At 41.4% G+C, this 18032-nt stretch overlaps 1 protein-coding gene across 2 annotated transcripts; it reads right to left on the bottom strand.

Annotated features, from left to right (window-relative positions):
- Positions 1-1432: 1432 nt before the first annotated feature.
- Positions 1433-12098, bottom strand: kcnk13a (potassium two pore domain channel subfamily K member 13a). 2 transcript variants are annotated; one of them, XM_021573713.3, is made up of 4 exons: positions 11704-12098; positions 4466-5004; positions 3911-4165; positions 1433-3250 (listed from the first exon to the last, which is right to left on the bottom strand). In XM_021573713.3, the coding sequence occupies exons 1-4, from the start codon at positions 12032-12034 to the stop codon at positions 3089-3091; spliced, it is 1287 nt and encodes a 428-aa protein (XP_021429388.1). In that variant the 5' UTR covers positions 12035-12098; the 3' UTR covers positions 1433-3088. The 2 variants fall into 2 exon arrangements, with proteins under 2 accessions (XP_021429388.1, XP_021429387.1); XM_021573712.3 differs by having other exon boundaries at positions 3911-4168; positions 11704-12093.
- Between the last annotated feature and the right edge of the window lie 5934 nt (positions 12099-18032).

Below are 18032 nucleotides of genomic sequence, written 5' to 3'. Positions count from 1 at the left end.
GGCCAAGGTCATCTGATGCAGCCCTCCATCACTCTCCTTCTTGGTCAAATAGCCCTTACACAGCCTGGAGGTGTGTTGGGTCATTGTCCTGTTGAAAAACGAACGATTGTCCCACTATGTGCAAACTAGATGGGATGGCGTATCACTGCAGAATGCTGTGGTAGCCATGCTGGTTAAGTGTGCTTTGAATTCTAAATAAATCACTGACAGTTTCACTAGCAAAGCACCGTCACACCACCACTTCCATGCTTCACGGTGGGAAATACACATGCAGAGATCATCCGTTTACCTACTCTGCATCTCACAAAGATACGGCAGTTGGAACCAAAAATCTCAAATTTGGACTCAACAGACCAAAGAACAGATTTCCACTGGTCTAATGTCCATTGCTTGTATTTATTGGCCCAAACAAGTCTCTTCTTATTATTGGTGTCCTTTAGTAGTGGTTTCTTTGCAGCAATTCGACCATGAAGGCCTGATTCACGCAGTCTTCTCTGAACAGTTAATGTTGAGATGTGTCTGTTACTTGAACTCCGTGAAGCATTTATTTGGGCTGCAATTTCTGAGGCTGGTAACTCTAATGAACGTATCCTTTGCAGCAGAGGTAACTTTGGGTCTTCCTTTCCTGTGGCTGTCCTCATGAGAGCCAGTTTCATCATAGCGCTTGATGGTTTTTGTGACTGCACTTGAAGAAACTTTCAAAGTTGTCTGGAATGTCTGACTTTCATGTCTTAAAATAATGATGGACTGTCATTTCTCTTTGCTTATTTGAGCTGTTCCTTCCATAATATGGAGTTGGGTCTTTTACCAAATAGGGCTATCTAATGTGTGCCACCCCTACTTTGTACACAACTGATTGGCTCAAACACATTAAGAAGGAAAGAAATTCCACAAATTAACTTTTAACAAGGCACACCTGTTAATTGAAATGCATTCCAGGTGAAGCTGGTTGAGAGAATGCCAAGAGGGTACAAAGCTGTCATCAAGGCAAAAGGTGGCTACTTTGAAGAACCTCAAATATAAAATATAACACTTTTTTGGTAACTACATGATTCCATATGTGTTATTGCGTAGTTTTGATGTCTTCACTATTATTCTACAATGTAGAATATAGTCAAAATAAAGAAAAACCCTTGAATGAGTAGGTGTTCTAAAACTTTTGGCTGGTACTGTATGTACCAGCCGCTTTCACTCGGGTCTATCCTGTTGAGAAAATACACTTTTTCCACACAAACATCTTTGAGAAGTTTGAGGGCTTGAAAGAAACAGTTTATCCCTGGTGTTAATTTGGGTATGATACATTTTAAAGCATTAATCTTTGTGTATTAGTAGAGTGAATTGTTTGACAGGGGCAACATAAGCCTGTTCAATGTTTTTCTCTGCCTCCAGTGAAGTGCCAACTGACCAATCGTAAGAAACAATGTCCTGTGACATAATATATAATAATAGAAACCTTTAATTATAGCAGTGGCAGATGATAATGCATTGCCAGAAGGATGAAAGCCCCTCTAGAAAAGAGTCCTACACTGCTGACATGTTGTGCAATATGATCCTAACCTAAAATTGACGTTGAAACACGCAAAGAGCCAGTCAATTCAAATGTCTATCTCCACATTGTTTATACAATCCCTTTCATTCTCATAAAATCCTAACACATTGCTCTGTTCACATTGTTTTCAACACACTGTTAGGGATTTCTTGCATCGATTCAAGTAGCGCACAGGGACTGTAACAGAGAGAGAGATGGGAAGACGATATTATAAACGCCTTCTGAGGTTGCTTTTTATGTAAAACAAGGCTCCAAACCCTGCACTCAACCCTGCGTTGTCGTGACTCGGGAGTCCCCTGATTTAAAGTGTCAAACTTCCCCGACAGAAATTCGAAGAAGATCAATGGGAGAGAGGAAAATAAAAAAAGAAAAGGTCTTTTGATGTCCTGCATCATCCATTATTCAGGTGTGTGGTGACTCCATGTTCCAGACCACCCACACATACATCAGGTATCCAGCTACAAACAACAGCTGTCCGATTAGCAATTCAGAGCCACATGTACATTAAGTTCTACCTTCAAAAGACGAGAAGTGAAGCGCTGAGATATGAACAGAATTGATAAGTAAATTGTATTCATTCCTGCATACTTTAATTGATTTCAGTTTTTCCTGAAACATTGCAAATGTCTCCTTTTTAACTCTATTAAAAGGGGTGCAGGGTAAGTTTGAAATTAGTATGTGCAATTTCAAGTAATAGATTTCAATCTTCTTTCAATTTTTCTTTTTCTTAAAAACCAAAGAGAGGAAGAAGTACTACTCTGTTACAGATAAATGACAGCTAGCACTTTTAGAATCAATCAAATGTATCAGTACAGTGTTTTCCTTGTAGTTTATAACATTTTTGGAACAGTATTTACAATATAGTGTGATATCTTGATGATTTTTTTTAAGGCAGAGTGAAGGGGAGTTCCTCAATCAAGATCTTTATGAATTTGACAATTGATTTCAATTTCTGATCACCTATTCAAGCATAAAAGCATGATCTGTCTCCTACAAAACAACACCATAGCTGTCAATAACAAATACTGTACACGTGTCAATAAGGGAAAGGCATACATGATCGTGGACAAGACCGTTTGGCGTCATAACCCCTAACATCTCCACCACAATGGCTGATGTGTCACGGTCACTGAACATTCTGGGACAAAATGGCTGCCATGCATAACGAAGAGTGCCACACATTGCTGACAAACGATTAGTCATTCTAACGCTATGTAAAAGCTCTGATGAGGTCTGCTCTTTGAGGCTCCATAGGATGTTTTCTGATATTCTCATTGTAGTTGTTTTCCCTACAGTGTACAGTGTCTCTATGGACCACGTTCAATGGGCTACAGAAAATGGTTCCATTCCAAAACCTTTTCCAACTGTGACCTATGTAAAACTTTTGGACCCGACCCAAACCAGTTCTTGGGAATCCCTCCTTCAGTGACTGCTGTCCACTTTGTCTCTCGAATCACATGGTTTTGAGAGATGTAGTATCTGTTTTGATCATTCTCTGTATGGTGTGCAGTAAGCCTACATAATGACTGTAATATTCAGTCATCTATCCACACTGGTCTCAGCCAGCCTGTTGTTCATGATGCCCAGTGCCCCTACTCCCCCAGAGAAACCATTCTGTCTGTTTTGGTTGGAGACGGAAGGCCGAGGGATCCCATTGGTTGCTGCCTCCGACAGCTGCTTCTGCATCAGGTCCAGGTTCACCTGGAGAGGCGAGGAGAGGTTCACATGATACTGTCATAACTAGACAAAAGATAAGACATTATAAAGGCTCCTACATGTTCAAAACAAGATTTAAAGCATGCCTGCAGGCAAGACTTTGCTCTCACACATTGTCACACAGAGCACGTGCAGATGTGTGCTTTATACTGCTTACAAAGTGGCAAAAGAAGTTTAGCCTCGCGCTTCAGCGCTTCTTAGGGCTCGGTTCAATCCGTAGCACAGGAGATCTGTGTTGTAGCCCGGTTGCCATTTAAAGGTCATTGTGTTTACTTCGTGCATGCAACTTCATCTCACTGAGTGTACCTTTAAGTGTTACCAAACTTGACTGTCCCTTTGTAACAGTTACATTTGTGCAGGGTTTGCATCTCCAATACACATAAATATATTTCCAACAATACAGACAATATATCACACATTCCATATTGCATGACAGCACTAAGAAACATAGATCAGGTGCAGGCTGAAACATTGATTTAAATTGGGCCCTAGCCCTATTGGCCACTCCGGGTACTAGATACTGTAAATACAGTCAAAACATGACCCATGCCCTCAAATTATAAAGTGCAGGGGCAACACTTTTGACCAGAGATGAAAGTAACAGAGGGAACTTTTAATGTTATTTTTACCCGGTGACCCTCTCACCTTATTGGCTGCCAGGAAGTCCCTAATGGAGATCATCTCCCCTGACATCCGCCGTCCTCCGTCCGTCTCACTCTCGTTCAACGCGTCCGTTTCTATAGAGACAGTCCGCTGCGCCGGAGAGTGTCCATGTCCAGTGCCGCTGGGCATCACGGCATTCCGGCGCGGGGGCAATCTCTTCGCGATCCCGGCGGGGCAGCAGTGGCAGCAACCTCGGTAGGAGAAGATGTCCAGCTTTCTCAGCAGCCAGTTGAGTGTCTGCTTGAGTTTTGGGAAAATATTGTATTGTATTGTTTTTATGAAACTTTGAAATTCTGTAACATTGCTAATGATAGTGCTCTGGTAAAACTCCCACATACCTAGAGAAAGAGGCTGGCTGGTGTGTGTGTGTGTGAGAGAGAAAAAGAGGAGGAAGAGCAAGAGAGGGATAGCCAATAGGAAAGGACAGAGTAAAGACAGAGAGTGAATGCACGCCATCTCCCACAATGTGTGTGTCTGTGCATGCGTGCAACCACAACTGCTCATAAAACAAACATAAATGAAACAAAAAATCCTCACCTGCTTGATGACAATGGATATGACGTTGAACAGCGAGTAGATACAGCAGACACCCATCAATATAAACAGGAAGTTCCCCAGTCTGTAGGCTGTCTGGTTCCCTTCGTACGTAACTCTCTGACTGCTTACCATGTCCCCGAACCCGATGGTGCTGAACGCCACAAAACAGAAGTACAGCGAGTCCAGATAGCCCCACCCCTCCACCGCTGAATACATGGCCGAGGCACAGCAGGATATCACCACAGCAGCTACACAAAGAATCAGCATCACGTAGTACACAGAAGGCTTCCATCCAGCCAGACTGTCCCTGCCTCTATCTCTGGGTCCTGGCGGTGGCGCCCCCCTGGGGCCATCGTGGGGCATGACGCCCTGGCGCCGGCGCTTCAGATCGTGGCATGACTTGAGCACGAAGGCGAGCACGGTGATGATGCGCTCCAGGAAGAGGTTGAAGAATAGGATGGTGGAGGCGCAGCCGATCAGGCCATAGAAGATGAGGAAGACTTTGCCACTGACCGTGGTCGGGGTGGTCATGCCAAATCCTGACCAGAGACAGGGGGAGGGGTGGAGGAGAAGAGAGAGGTTTAGAAGAGAGAGGTTTGAAGGGAAGGGGATATGGAGAGAGAGAGAGAGGGTAGATGTTCAGGAGAGAAATTTAAATGGTGAAGTTCCATTCATCATAATTACCTTACCCTCCCTCCCTCCCTGTTCCTAAAGTGCCCCCGATGTCTCATAATACCTTTTCTTGGCATATCGCTCTCTCATCCATCGCTATACTCCTCCATCCCATTGAGTTCAATGCTAATTTAGCAACTGGGGGGGTTTAATTACCATTCTCACAGATGTGCTCCTCAGAGATGAAAGATCCATCCCTAAAAACTCATTATTTAAAAAAATAAAGAGAGTCAGGGCTGAAGAACAGGCTTGAGACTACTGGAGGAGAGGGAAATGAGATGCTAGCAATAAAGCACAGCCTTTATTGGCTTCTGTTAGTGTGTCCAACATATCATTCTCTCATTGACATTGACGGAGGTATATCCTATTGCCTATACCCTATATTATAACCTTTAAAAAAAAAAATATTAAATCACCTTTATTTAACCAGGTAGGCCAGTTGAGAATAAGTTCTCATTTACAACTGAAACCTGGCCAAGATAAAGCAAAGCGGTGCGACAATAAACAACAACACAGAGTTACACATGGGATAAACAAAAGTACAGTCAATAACACAGTAGAAAGTCTGTATACAATATGTGCAATATGTGCAAATGGAGGTAAATGGAGGTAATATGTGCAAAAGGGGGTAAGGCAATAAATAGGTCATAGTAGCGAAGTAATTACAATTTAGCAAATGAATACTGGAGTGATAGATGTGCAGATGATGATGTGCAAGTAGAAATACTGGTGTGCAAAAGAACAACAAAAAGGTTTATAAAAACAATATGGGATGAGGTGGGTAGTTGGATGGACTATTTACAGATGAGCTGTGTACAGCTGCAGTGATTGGTAAGCTGCTCAGATAGCTGATGCTTAAAGTTAGTGAGGGAGATATAAGTATCCAACTTCAGCGATTTTTGCAATTCGTTCCAGTCATTGGCAGCAGAGAACTGGAAGGAAAGGCGGCCAAAGGAGGTGTTGGCTTTGGGGTTGACCAGTGAGATATACCTGCTGGAGCGTGTGCTACGGGTGGGTGTTGTTATGGTAACCAGTGAGCTGAGATAAGGCAGTTTTACCTAGCAAAGACTTATAGATGACCTGGAGCCAGTGGGTCTGGCGACGAATATGTAGCGAGGGCCAGCCGACTAGAGCATACAGGTCGCAGTGGTGTGTAGTATAAGGGGCTTTGGTAACAAAAACGATGGCACTGTGATAGACTGCATCCAGTTTGCTGAGTAGAGTGTTGGAGGCTATTTTGTAAATGACATCGCCGAAGTCAAGGATCGGTAGGACAGTCAATGTTACGAGGGTATGTTTGGCAGCGTGAGTGAGGGAGGCTTTGTTGCGAAATAGGAAGCAGATTCTAGATTTAATTTTGGATTGGAGATGCTTAATATGAGTCTGGAAGGAGAGTTTACAGTCTAGCCAGACACCTAGGTATTTGCAGTGGTCCACATATTCTAAGTCAGAACCGTCCAGAGTAGTGATGCTAGTTGGGCGGGCGGGTGAGCGCAGCGATCGGTTGAAGAGCATGCATTTAGTTTTACTACCTTTACTCAACACCGTTTCAAATAGCCTGTGGTCCCTGACAAATACATTTTCAAACCAGTAATAATATTCTCCCTCCACTCCAAAAAAAACATGTAATTGATATACAGTTGAGATACAATTGAAGGCGAAAGGTAGCCTATCGGTTCGAGAGTTGGGCCAGTATCCAAAAGGTCGCTGGTTCGAATACACAAGCCGACAAAGTGAGAAATCTGTCAAGGTGCCCTTGAGCAAGGCACTTAACCCTAATTTGCTCCAGGCCGCCGTACCACTATGGCTGACCCTGTAAAACAACACATTTCACTGCATAAAACATCTTTATTATTTTGGGTTTTACATTGTTTTGCCAGGTCTCCGAAACCAAATAAGTGTTTTTTTTGCGGCGCTAGAAAATTGACTGTTATTGACTTATCTAATTACTAAGATAGAGTATGACAAGACCACCGCACCACAGTATGATGTTTCTTTCAGCCTTGACCATGAGGATAGAGAGAAGACACTTGTTGTCATTCTCACTAAAACTCAAGTGTTCAGAAAAGACTGGTTTCCCTTGAAACATATCATTAAGAATGCATGAGGTGTCTGTCTGCATAGTGGGGCTAGCCTGGGGGGTCACCCCATACTGCGCAAACAGCCGTTGAGCATCATCATGTTCTATATGAGCATCGTGTACTCAACTTCTAACCTCTGGCTGTGTCGTCCGCTGCCCGTAGGTGATATACTTCATTTGTGTTACACACTCTCAGAAAGGATATATGGACGCCGAGGAGGGAGGCAAAGTGCTCAACTGTATCTGATTTGTGACGGTTGACAGCATACTGGAAACAAGAACAAGAACAAAAACAAGAATATGTAGGTGCGAGTAGCAAAGAAACAGGGTTCACAGGATGACAGAAAGGATACAAGCTCAATTAGATAGAGCAAGAACTCCATCATGTAGGAACTTCCTTCCTTTATGTGTAATCAGTGAAAGTATTACCATGGTTATCTCTCAATAAACGACACGAGCGAATAGGACGACACGAGCGAAGTTTAGTCTAGTGCTATAGGTTGGTCTGAGCAATGTGAGCAAGTCCATGCACCAATTAATATACATATGGTTTGAATATGATTTGTGGTTTCAGAATTGTTCTCTTAACCGTTTTGTTTTTGTTTTTGACTCTTTGACTCGTTCTGACAAATAGGATTCTCCAGAGTTTCTTAAGCCAATTTGTCCAGAGGCAACAAGGTGAAAATGTACAAGTTATTCAATTCTCAGTTGGTAAACTCTACATTAGCATTCCGAAATACTTAAATTCCACTCTCACAGCTGTAATACGCTGACTGTGCAAGCGGCAGGACTTCCTGTTTCACATTTTCCTGAATAAAATATCCACTTTTTACTACAATGAGATCAAATAATAGGGCAACAATAGGTGATTATACAGATATATTAATCACAATATTTCAGAAAGAAAATATTTAAAATATATGTATCTATTTAAAAGAATGTATATTTACAAAAAGGAGAGGGATATGTAGCATTGGAAATGATGCAGATAATTACATTGACCGAAGCCACAATCTATCTGAAATAATAAAGCTGATCTACCCCCTAATTAAAAATAAATAAAAATAAATCACGACATTTCACATTGTTTGTCTGCATAATATAAATCTGACACTCATTTGCATGAGACAACGTCCACTTGATCAATAGTTGTCTGCACCAGACCATTTGTTGGCACTATAGATACTAGAGCAATAACTGTTGATCAAGAGGACTTTGTCTCATGCAAATGAATGTTAGATTTATATTATGCAGATGAACAATGCGAAATATCGTATTTTTATTTTTATTAAATTAGGGGGTAAATCAGCTTTATTATTGCAGTGACTTTATATTCACACAGCTTCTAAGGACATATGCATAAGGTTTACATACCAAATTTTATGGCCCCATGTTCATCGATTCAGTTCTTATAGCCCTGGTGTGATATGGTGCCATCTAGTGGTGTAGCTTGGTCGACTTTGAATGCAGCAAATACTCATTCTCAAATTTGTTAGAGGCTAATTTATTGAGTCTACATACTAAATCTGCAGTCAATCTGATTTATAGTTCATGAGAATAAGTTCATTAAAGCCTTTTTAGCACATGTAAGCATATAGGGCATTCGGGAAAGTATTCAGACCCCTTGACTTTTTCCACATTTTGTTAGGTTACAGCCTTATTCTACAATGTATTAACTCGGTTTTAACCTTCATCAATCTACACACAATACCCCATAATGACAAAGCAAAAATGGGTTTTTAGATATTTTTTGCAAATGTAATAAAAATAATGCTGAAATATCACATTTACATAAGTATTCCAGACCCTTTGTTACTTTTCGATTCATTAATTTTTTTTACATTTTCTTTTCTTTTGTACATATTTTCTTAGCTCCATTTCTTGAACTGCACTGTTGGCTTGTATGTAAGTAAGCATTTCACGGTAATATCTACACTTTTCGTTGTATTCGGTGCATGTGACAAATAAAGTTTGATTTGATCTGGCTTTTAATCCATGAGAAGATTTTTTAAGATTATTATTAGTATTCTTTTTTAAGTGTAACTGTATAGCTTCCGTCCCTCTTCTCGCCCCTACCTGGGCTCAAACAAGGGGAACAACCACTTCAAGTTCTCAGAGCGAGTGACGTCACCGATTGAAACTCTATTAGCGCGCACCACCGCTAACTAGCTAGCCATTTCACATCGGTTACATAAGCATTAGTGTTACATTGTAAAAAAAGTGAATTGTTAATAGTTCCCTTATTTTTTAAGATACACTGTACATTAACATGGTTCATCAAGGTAATATCTGTTGACCCTGTAAACTAAAGATGATAGGCCATTGTGGAGTGGAGTTACAAAGGATTTAAATGTAAAATCACATATCGGATTTCCTGATTTATCAATAACTCAGTCATCTCTTAACCAATCCCTTAGCTGTTTTCAAACTAAGTTAAGAGATGCATCATGGGTATGAGGGTTTAATTGAGACTGCTTATAACGGTTCCCCCAATCTGTGCCACTCTTTTTGACCAAACCAAATCAAATGCCTTGCTTGGGCGGAGCTCAAAAACCGTGAGTGAAGAAGGCCGGGAAATCGCTGTCATTTGGTGCTATGGTTCATGAAAGGATTTGAAAAGTATTTTTAGCATATTTTAGCATATATTTAGTATGTGCTAATATGCATCTACTGGTATAGTAGATGGGCTCCCGAGAGGCGCAGCAGTTTAAGGCACTGCATCTCAGTGCTAGAGGCGTCACTACAGACCCCGGTTCGATTCCAGGCTCTATCACAACCGGCCATGATTGGGAGTCCCATATGGCGGTTCACAATTGCCCCAGCGTCGTCCGGGTTAGGGTTTGTAAATAAGAATTTGTTCTTAACTGACTTGCCTAGTTAAAAAAAAGGTTAAAAAATTGTTTCTCAACATCTTCAAGGATTATTATGATGAGTCCAAAGACCACATTTTGATTGCATATGACATTTAGTCCATGAGAATATTTTTATGTTATATTTTAAGCATTAGTGTTACATAGTCAAAAAAGTGAATTGTTAATAGTTTCCTTATTTTTAAGATATCAATGTCAAACTCAACATGGTTCAATCATGGTTATGTCTTTGATGACCCTTAAAAGTGTCAAGTTGATTGGCCATTGTGGAGTGGATTTCCAAAGGACACGTACAATTGGATTTCCTGATTTATCAAAAATGTAGCCATCTTTTTGGCCAATCCCTGAGCTTTTCTCAAACTAAGGGCTTGTTTTTGCATATTTTTGCATAATAGTGTGTGTGCTAATATGCATCTACTGGTATAGTGTGGCCATCTTTGAATGCATCAATCTAATTTTCTCAAATTCTTTATGAGTGATGTGATCAAAGACCACATTTGGAGTTGCATATGACTTTTTTTCCCCATTTTGATGTTTTTCAAAGGTTTTCCACAATTTCCATGATGGAGGAAAATCTATCCTGAAGGACCTTATGGGTCCTTGAGGTAACTTTGTTCAGCATGAGGAAAGATACCTACTTACATACAAAGTTTCAAGTCTATGTCAAACGGGGCAACAGATATGAGGGTTTAAGTGAGACTGCTATAGGCCAATAAGTACCTTTAAAAAATTAAATAAAAACTATCTAATGCGTTGCTTGGGCAGTGCTCAAAGGTGCCCACTAGTGGCTTGTCCGTACCATTCTATTTAACCAAGTTACTCATGGCCTCTCGTTTCTGTGTGCCAAATTAGACATTTTTATAATAGGTGTTCACAGAAAATAAATATCTGCAATGAAAATAAATAGCCTGAATGATTAATAGCCATATCATTTTTGGCAAAACTGATGTCATCACTCATGTCATCAGTAATTTGATGTTCATTTTCCTTCTAGCCTTAAAGCTAGCAATGATTGGGAGAAATAGGAGCTGCCAATTAACGGAACAATGATTTCTGAGACTGGGTCAACTTCATCTTCCTGAGAAGGGACAACGTCAAAGCTCTTTGTCACATGGAGAAAAGTATATTTAATGTCTCCAATATGTAATTGGTTTCTGTCTCCTTTATCTGCATGGTCATCTACAGTAGACTAAAGGAGAGTATTTCCAGTACCAAAATATCTGCATGTTTATCTACCTTGATTGTATCCTGCTATATCTATTAAATCGCAGACCTGCCTATATATTTTTTCCGGCATAAATTCAGTATTAATTTCTCTCTCTTATTGATAGGGCTGAAGATATGTGGGTTATTCGGTTAATCAGTTTGTCAAGGTGTCACAGTGTCCTATCTTTTTGAAGTGCAATTAATTTCCTGAATTATATAATCAACCATTTTTGAAAGGTATGCAACATAAAAACATGCTTTTCTTGTAATTTGGTGCATGGCACCTATTCTAAATTATTCAAATGGTGCATTTTGATTAAAAGTGAATTTCTTTGCAATACACTTTTATATATTATTTTTTTATACAATACATTTTTTACTGAACCTTCTGGCTTTGTTTCTGAGTTTACCTATGGTCGACACCACGGTCCCAACAAAGTAAAAGGCGCCGGTAAAATCCCAGCGCGGTCTCAGTGTATCCACACGGATACCGGCGATGTTCGCCTCCTCATAGAACCGGAGAAATGTCTCCAAGTCGGTCCGGTTAAGGCTGTGCTTCTGGGTGAATCTCTCGAAGCGCTGCGCCCACTGCTCGTTTGCCTGTAGCTCCTTCGGCTGCTCCAACGCAGAGAACACCGCAGCGCCGCACAGCAGATACAGCACGATCAGCACCGCCAGCGTCAGAAACCGCGCGTTATCCTCGTTCACCACACCGCAGCAGCAGCCTCTCCTGCACGCCATTACGGCGGCAGCGAGGACACTGAGGACCCTGGGAGAAGGAGCCTCCGCATCGTGTCAGATGAAGGCACATGAAAGCCTTCCTAATAAGTCAGTATGTGGGTTGTTCCACCAATTCGGTGCATTTTGAGAAGTGTAACTTGGTAAAAAAAAAAAAAAAAAGAGTTTGATTTCACTTAATTTTAACATTCTGTCATAAAGAGCACATGTTCAACTTCATAAAAACACATGTCTTCCCATCTCAAGTGGTAAAACAATGAATATACAGTACCAGTCAAAAGTTTGGACACACCTACTCATTCAAGGGTTTTTATTTATTTGTACTATTTTCTAAATTGTAGAATAATAGTGAAGACATTAAAACTATGAAATAACACATATGGAATCATGTTGTAACCAAAAATACAGTAGACCATTCCATTCTTGTATTGGTGTCTCTGAGGGGTCTTTGGCCTGGTTTGCTAACTACCTCTCTCAAATGGTGCAGTGTATAAAGTCAGACAATCTGCTGTCTCAGCCACTGCCTGTCACCAAGGGAGTACCCCAAGGCTCAATCCTAGGCCTTGCGTTCTTTTTCAATTTACATCAACAACATAGCTCAGGCAGTAGGAAGCTCTTGTATCCATTTATATGCAGATGATAGTCTTATACTCAGCTGCCCCCCCCCCCCCCCCCCATTTAGAGTTAAATGCTCTACAACAAAGCTTTCTTAGTGTCCAACAAGCTTTCTCTACCCTTAACCTTATTCTGAACACCTCCAAAACAAAGGTCATGTGGTTTGGTAAGAAGAATGCCCCTCTCCCCACAGGTGTGATTACTGCCTCTGAGGCTTTAGAGCTTGAGGTAGTCACCTCATACAAGTACTTGGGAGTATGGCTAGATGGTACACTGTCCTTCTCTCAGCACATATCAAGGCTGCAGGCAAAAGTCACATCTAGACTTGGTTTCCTCTATCGTAACCCTAGCTGCCAAACTAACCCTGATTCAGATGACCATCCTACCCATGCTAGATTACGGAGATGTAATTTATAGATTGGCAGGTAAGGGTGCTCTCGAGCAGCTAGATGTTCTTTACCATTCGGCCACCAGATTTGCCACCAATGCTCCTTATAGGACACATCACTGCACTCTATACTCCTCTGTAAACTGGTAATCTCTGTTTACCCATCGCAAGACCCACTGGTTGATGCTTATTTATAAAAACCCTCTTAGGCCTACATATCTACTGCAGCCTTCATCCTCCACATACAACACCCGTTCTGCCAGTCACATTCTGTTAAAGGTCCCCAAAGCACACACATCCCTGGGTCGCTCCTCTTTTCAGTTCACTGCAGCTAGCGACTGGAACGAGCTGCAACAAACACTCAAACTGGACAGTTTTATCTCAATCTCTTCATTCAAAGATTCAATCATGGACACTCTTACTGACAGTTGTGGCTGCTTTGCGTGATGTATTGTTGTCTCTACCTTCATGCCCTTTGTGCTGTTGTCTGTGCCCAATAATGTTTGTACCATGTTTTGTGCTGCTACCATGCTGCGTTGCTACCATGTTGTTGTCATGTGTTGCTACCATGCTGTGTTGTCATGTTTTGCTGCCTTGCTATGTTCTTGTCTGAGGTCTGTCTTTATGTAGTGTTGTGTCTCTTGTTGTGATGTGTGTTTTGTCCTATATTTATATTTTATTTATTCATTTATTTTTAATCCCAGCCCCCGTCCACGCAGGAGGCCTTTTGCCTTTTGGTAGGCCGTCATTGTAAATAAGAATTTGTTCTTAACTGACTTGCCTAGTTAAATAAAAGGTTAAATAAAATAAATACAAATTCTTTAAGTGCAGCCGCAAAAACCATCAAGCGCTACGATGAAACTGGCTCTCATGAGGACCGTCACAGGAAAGGAAGACCCAGACTAACCTCTGCTGCAGAGGATAAGTTCATTAGAGTTACCTGCCTCAGAAAATGCAGCCCAAATAAATGCTTCACAGAGTTCAAGTAACAGACACATTTCAACATCAACTGTTCAGAGAAGACTGCATGAATCAGGCCTTCATGGTCATATTGCTGAAAAGAAACAACTACTAAAATACACGAATAAGAAGAAACTTACTTGGGCCAAGAAACATGAGCAGTGCTTCTACACTGCATTGGTGTTTTGGGCTGGGTTTCTGTACAGCAGTGCTTCTACACTGCATTGGGGTTTTAGGCTGGGTTTCTGTACAGCAGTGCTTCTACACTGCATTGGGGTTTTAGGCTGGGTTTCTGTACAGCACTTTGGGATATTAGCTGATGTACAAATAAATTAGATTTGATTTGGAAATTAGACCGGTGGAAATTAGTCTAAATTTGAGATTTTTGGTTCCAACCACTGTGTCTTTGTGAGACGCAGAGTAGGTGAACAGATGATCTCCACATGTTTAGTTTCCACCGTGAAGCATGGAGGAGGTGTGATGGTATGGGGGTGCTTTGCATATTTAGAACTCAAGTAACACCTAATCAGAATGGCTACCACAGCATTCTGCAGCGATACGCCATCCCATCTAGTTTGCGCTTAGTGGGACTATCATTTGTTTTTCAACAGGACAATGACCAAACACACCTCCAGGCTGTGTAAAGGCTATTTGAACAAGGAGAGTTGATGGAGTGCTGCATCAGATGACCTGGCCTCCACAATCACCCGACCTTAACCCAATTGAGATGGTTTGGGATGAGTTGGACCGCAGAGTGAAGGAAAAGCAGCCAACAAGTGCTCAGCATATGTGGGAACTCGTTCAAGACTGTTGGAAAAGCATTCTAGGTGAAGCTGGTTGAGATAATGCCAAGCATGTGCAAAGCTGTCATCAAGGCAAAGGGTGACTACTTTGAAGAATCTAAAATCTAAAATATATTTTGATTTGTTGAACACTTTTTTGGTTACTACATACTACACTACATGTATTATTTCATAGTTTTGATGTCTTCAATTCTACAATATAGAAAATAATAAAAAATAAAGAAAAATCCTTCAATGAGTAGGTGTCCAAACGTTTGACTGGTACTGTCCTGATCACGTGTGGTGTGGATGGACAAAATCATCATGCACTCGCCCGGTCTAGTCAGCATGTAATCGGGAAAGCCTGGTGAAGTCTATGGCACAAAAGTAGCTACAAAGGGGTGGAAACCAGTGACTCCTCACAACACGTCAAGCCAATCAAATGACTTGCCTTGGGGTAAAAAAAATATTGGTGTGACCACAATGTGATTTTGGAGTTACGCAAGACGAGATATGAGTAACAGGGTTGGACTGGTATGCTCAACCCGCTCCGTTTTCCCCCACAATACACAGCAAATGACCAAAAAGAGTAGAACCAGCTCACCTGCTTATACACTGATTTCACTATTAGTTGTTCAATGTTTCTTTTGAAAAAAAAATATATTTAAAAAGGAATAATTTCTCCATATTAAAACGAGAGTTCAGTTCACGTAAAATCAGGGACAGACATAAACAAATCCCTAATCACATGAAATAAATAATCATCTTCAGGAATGACTTTGTCAAATAAACTAAATAACTAGGGCTTTACAATGATGGTGAAAACATGGAGAAATGTTGGGGTTAAATGGGTTAATCACAGAGGGTGATTATTTATTTATTCATATTAAAAATCAGATTCATAAAATTCCCCATGTGGTCTATATTAAAGGGCACTTCCTTTGATATAACAGGCTTTTACATGCAATACTGGATGCAAAAGGCACTCATTTCGTGGGACAGCCCATGTATAGTTTGATATTCTGGCAGAAGTCCCATAACTGTTGGGAATGTTTCCTTTAAAAAGATACCCAATTACCTCGACTCTCACCTTATCATCCACAGGAAATGTTTAAAAAAAAATCAATGTTAAATAATCATATTGAAGTTAGACTCAGCGATAAATAGATGCAGAAAGTAAACAGAATAGTGGGTCAATTTCTGTAACTAAGAGAGTTGAAGTGCAAGGCCCAACTTCTCCTCAGTTTTGGTCCCGTGGCTGCCACGCTGTAACAGCGTGAAGCGAACCGGTTGTACTTGCACAGCTACTGTGTGTAACTGTGTCATCTCAATGGGCGCGTTCGAGCAAATCACTATTGCCAAGTCGGTGACCGTTGTAGGTTAGCGCCTTTCAAAGTGTGTTGCATCATGTGATCAAAGGTCATTACGTTTTTACTGAAGGTTTCTGCAGTTGCTCTTCACCAACCATCGCCTGCATCGTGGGAGGCTCTATTGTTAGGGTGTTTTTGTCAGACCCAGGAGAACTTGACCAAAGTCCTGCAATTCATATACAGTGGATATGTGCAAATTAATATATTTGAATCTCTCTCTCTCACACCAATTGATTGTACAATGTGCACACATACACTGAGTGTACAAAACATTAAAAACACCTTCCTAATATTGAGTTGCACCCCTCTTTTGCCCTCAGAACAGCCTAAATTCGTTAGAGCATGGAATCTACAAGGAGTCAAAAGCGTTCCTCAGGGATGCTGGCCCATGTTGACTCCAATGCTTCCCACAGTTGTGTCAAGTTGGCTGGATGTCCTTTGGGTGGTGGATCATTCTTGAAACACGCGGGAATCGGTTGAGTGTGAAAAACTCTGCAGCGTTGCAGTTCTTGACACAAGAATGCCTGGCACCTACTACCATACCCTGTTCAAAGGAACTTAAATATTTTGTCTTGCCCATTCACTCTCTGAATGGCACACATACACAATCGATGTCTCAATTGTCTCAAGGATTCAAAATCCTTCGTTATCCTGTCTCCTGCCCTTCATCTACTGTGTATAATATTTATTTGTGAATGTGAGATACTGCGTTTGGAGACATTTATTTTAACATTATAAAGAAACACTTTTACAAACTAACAATGACATCGCTGTCATGTTGCACTGAGCCTTGCTGTTGGCGTTGCAGATGCACCTCCCCGACTTCCTTTCGACTTATCACTCAAACGCGCAATATCTGCCAACTTCATATTGCGGTTTCTAACTTTAAAGTTGCATTGTTTGTCAGATTTCCTTAGAGGTGCCGAAACCCCTCGTGCGAACTGTATTTGATTAATTCTGGCATGGGTAATGCAAAAATAATTACAGAGAAACATCCACGAATAGTCTGGAACGGCCTATATCATTATGTTCTTATTATCTCAATGCAGTTCAAATTTGCGAAATTGGGTGAGGTCAGCTTCACAGTGCAAACGACATGGGACCTTTAAAAGTAGCTTCACGACTACCTCGCTGATTATTAAACCTTTTATTTAACTAGGCAAGTCAACTAAGAACAAATTCTTGTTTACAATGACGGCCTACCCCGGCCAATTGTGCGCCGCCCTATGGGACTCCCAATCACATCCGGATGTGATGAAGCCTGGATTCGAACCAGGTACTGCAGTGATTTGCACTGAGATGCAGTGTCTTAGACCACTGCACCACTCAGGAGCCCATCTGTTAGCCATTAGCTGGTAGCCTACTGTAATGCCTCGATCACACCTACAGGGTCTTGCACCTTGGTACACCAGAAGTAGCCAACATTCATTTCCAACGGAACGCTGCGTTTGCCTTGCAGCATTGTGTTGCAGAGGCAGTTGCAGTGCGTTCTGTATGATGCCGATGTTGGATTGATCAAACGTATGCATCTAATTGTATGCGTAGACGGCTTGACAGAAATGGTAGCAGAAGGTGAACGTTGAACTTTCGTTGCACACTTATCCAGATGCTGCTGCTGACCATTTTGTGCAATGCCGCTGTAGGCGTGTTCGAGGCGTAAGTGATCATCAGGCAGAAAACTGCCGTGGCGCCTATCCCGCTCTCCAGCCCAGTCCCTCCTGTAATGCTGACTGACACGTCCTGCGTAGGCTACTTCCTGGTCTCTGATATCTCTCGCCAAACAGGACAAAACGAGTCTCCTGTGAGTGGTATACAGGGCTACAAAGGGACACTTTAGCAGGGGACAGAGGAGCGATTCGGAGCAGTGCAGGAGAGGACTGAGAAAC

This window comes from Oncorhynchus mykiss, chromosome 19, assembly GCF_057628025.1.
Source record: "Oncorhynchus mykiss isolate SJ-2025 chromosome 19, ASM5762802v1, whole genome shotgun sequence".
Classification (NCBI taxonomy): domain Eukaryota; kingdom Metazoa; phylum Chordata; class Actinopteri; order Salmoniformes; family Salmonidae; genus Oncorhynchus; species Oncorhynchus mykiss.
The sequence above is the reverse complement of the archived record's forward strand: the minus strand, read 5'-3'. Positions and strand labels throughout refer to the sequence as shown.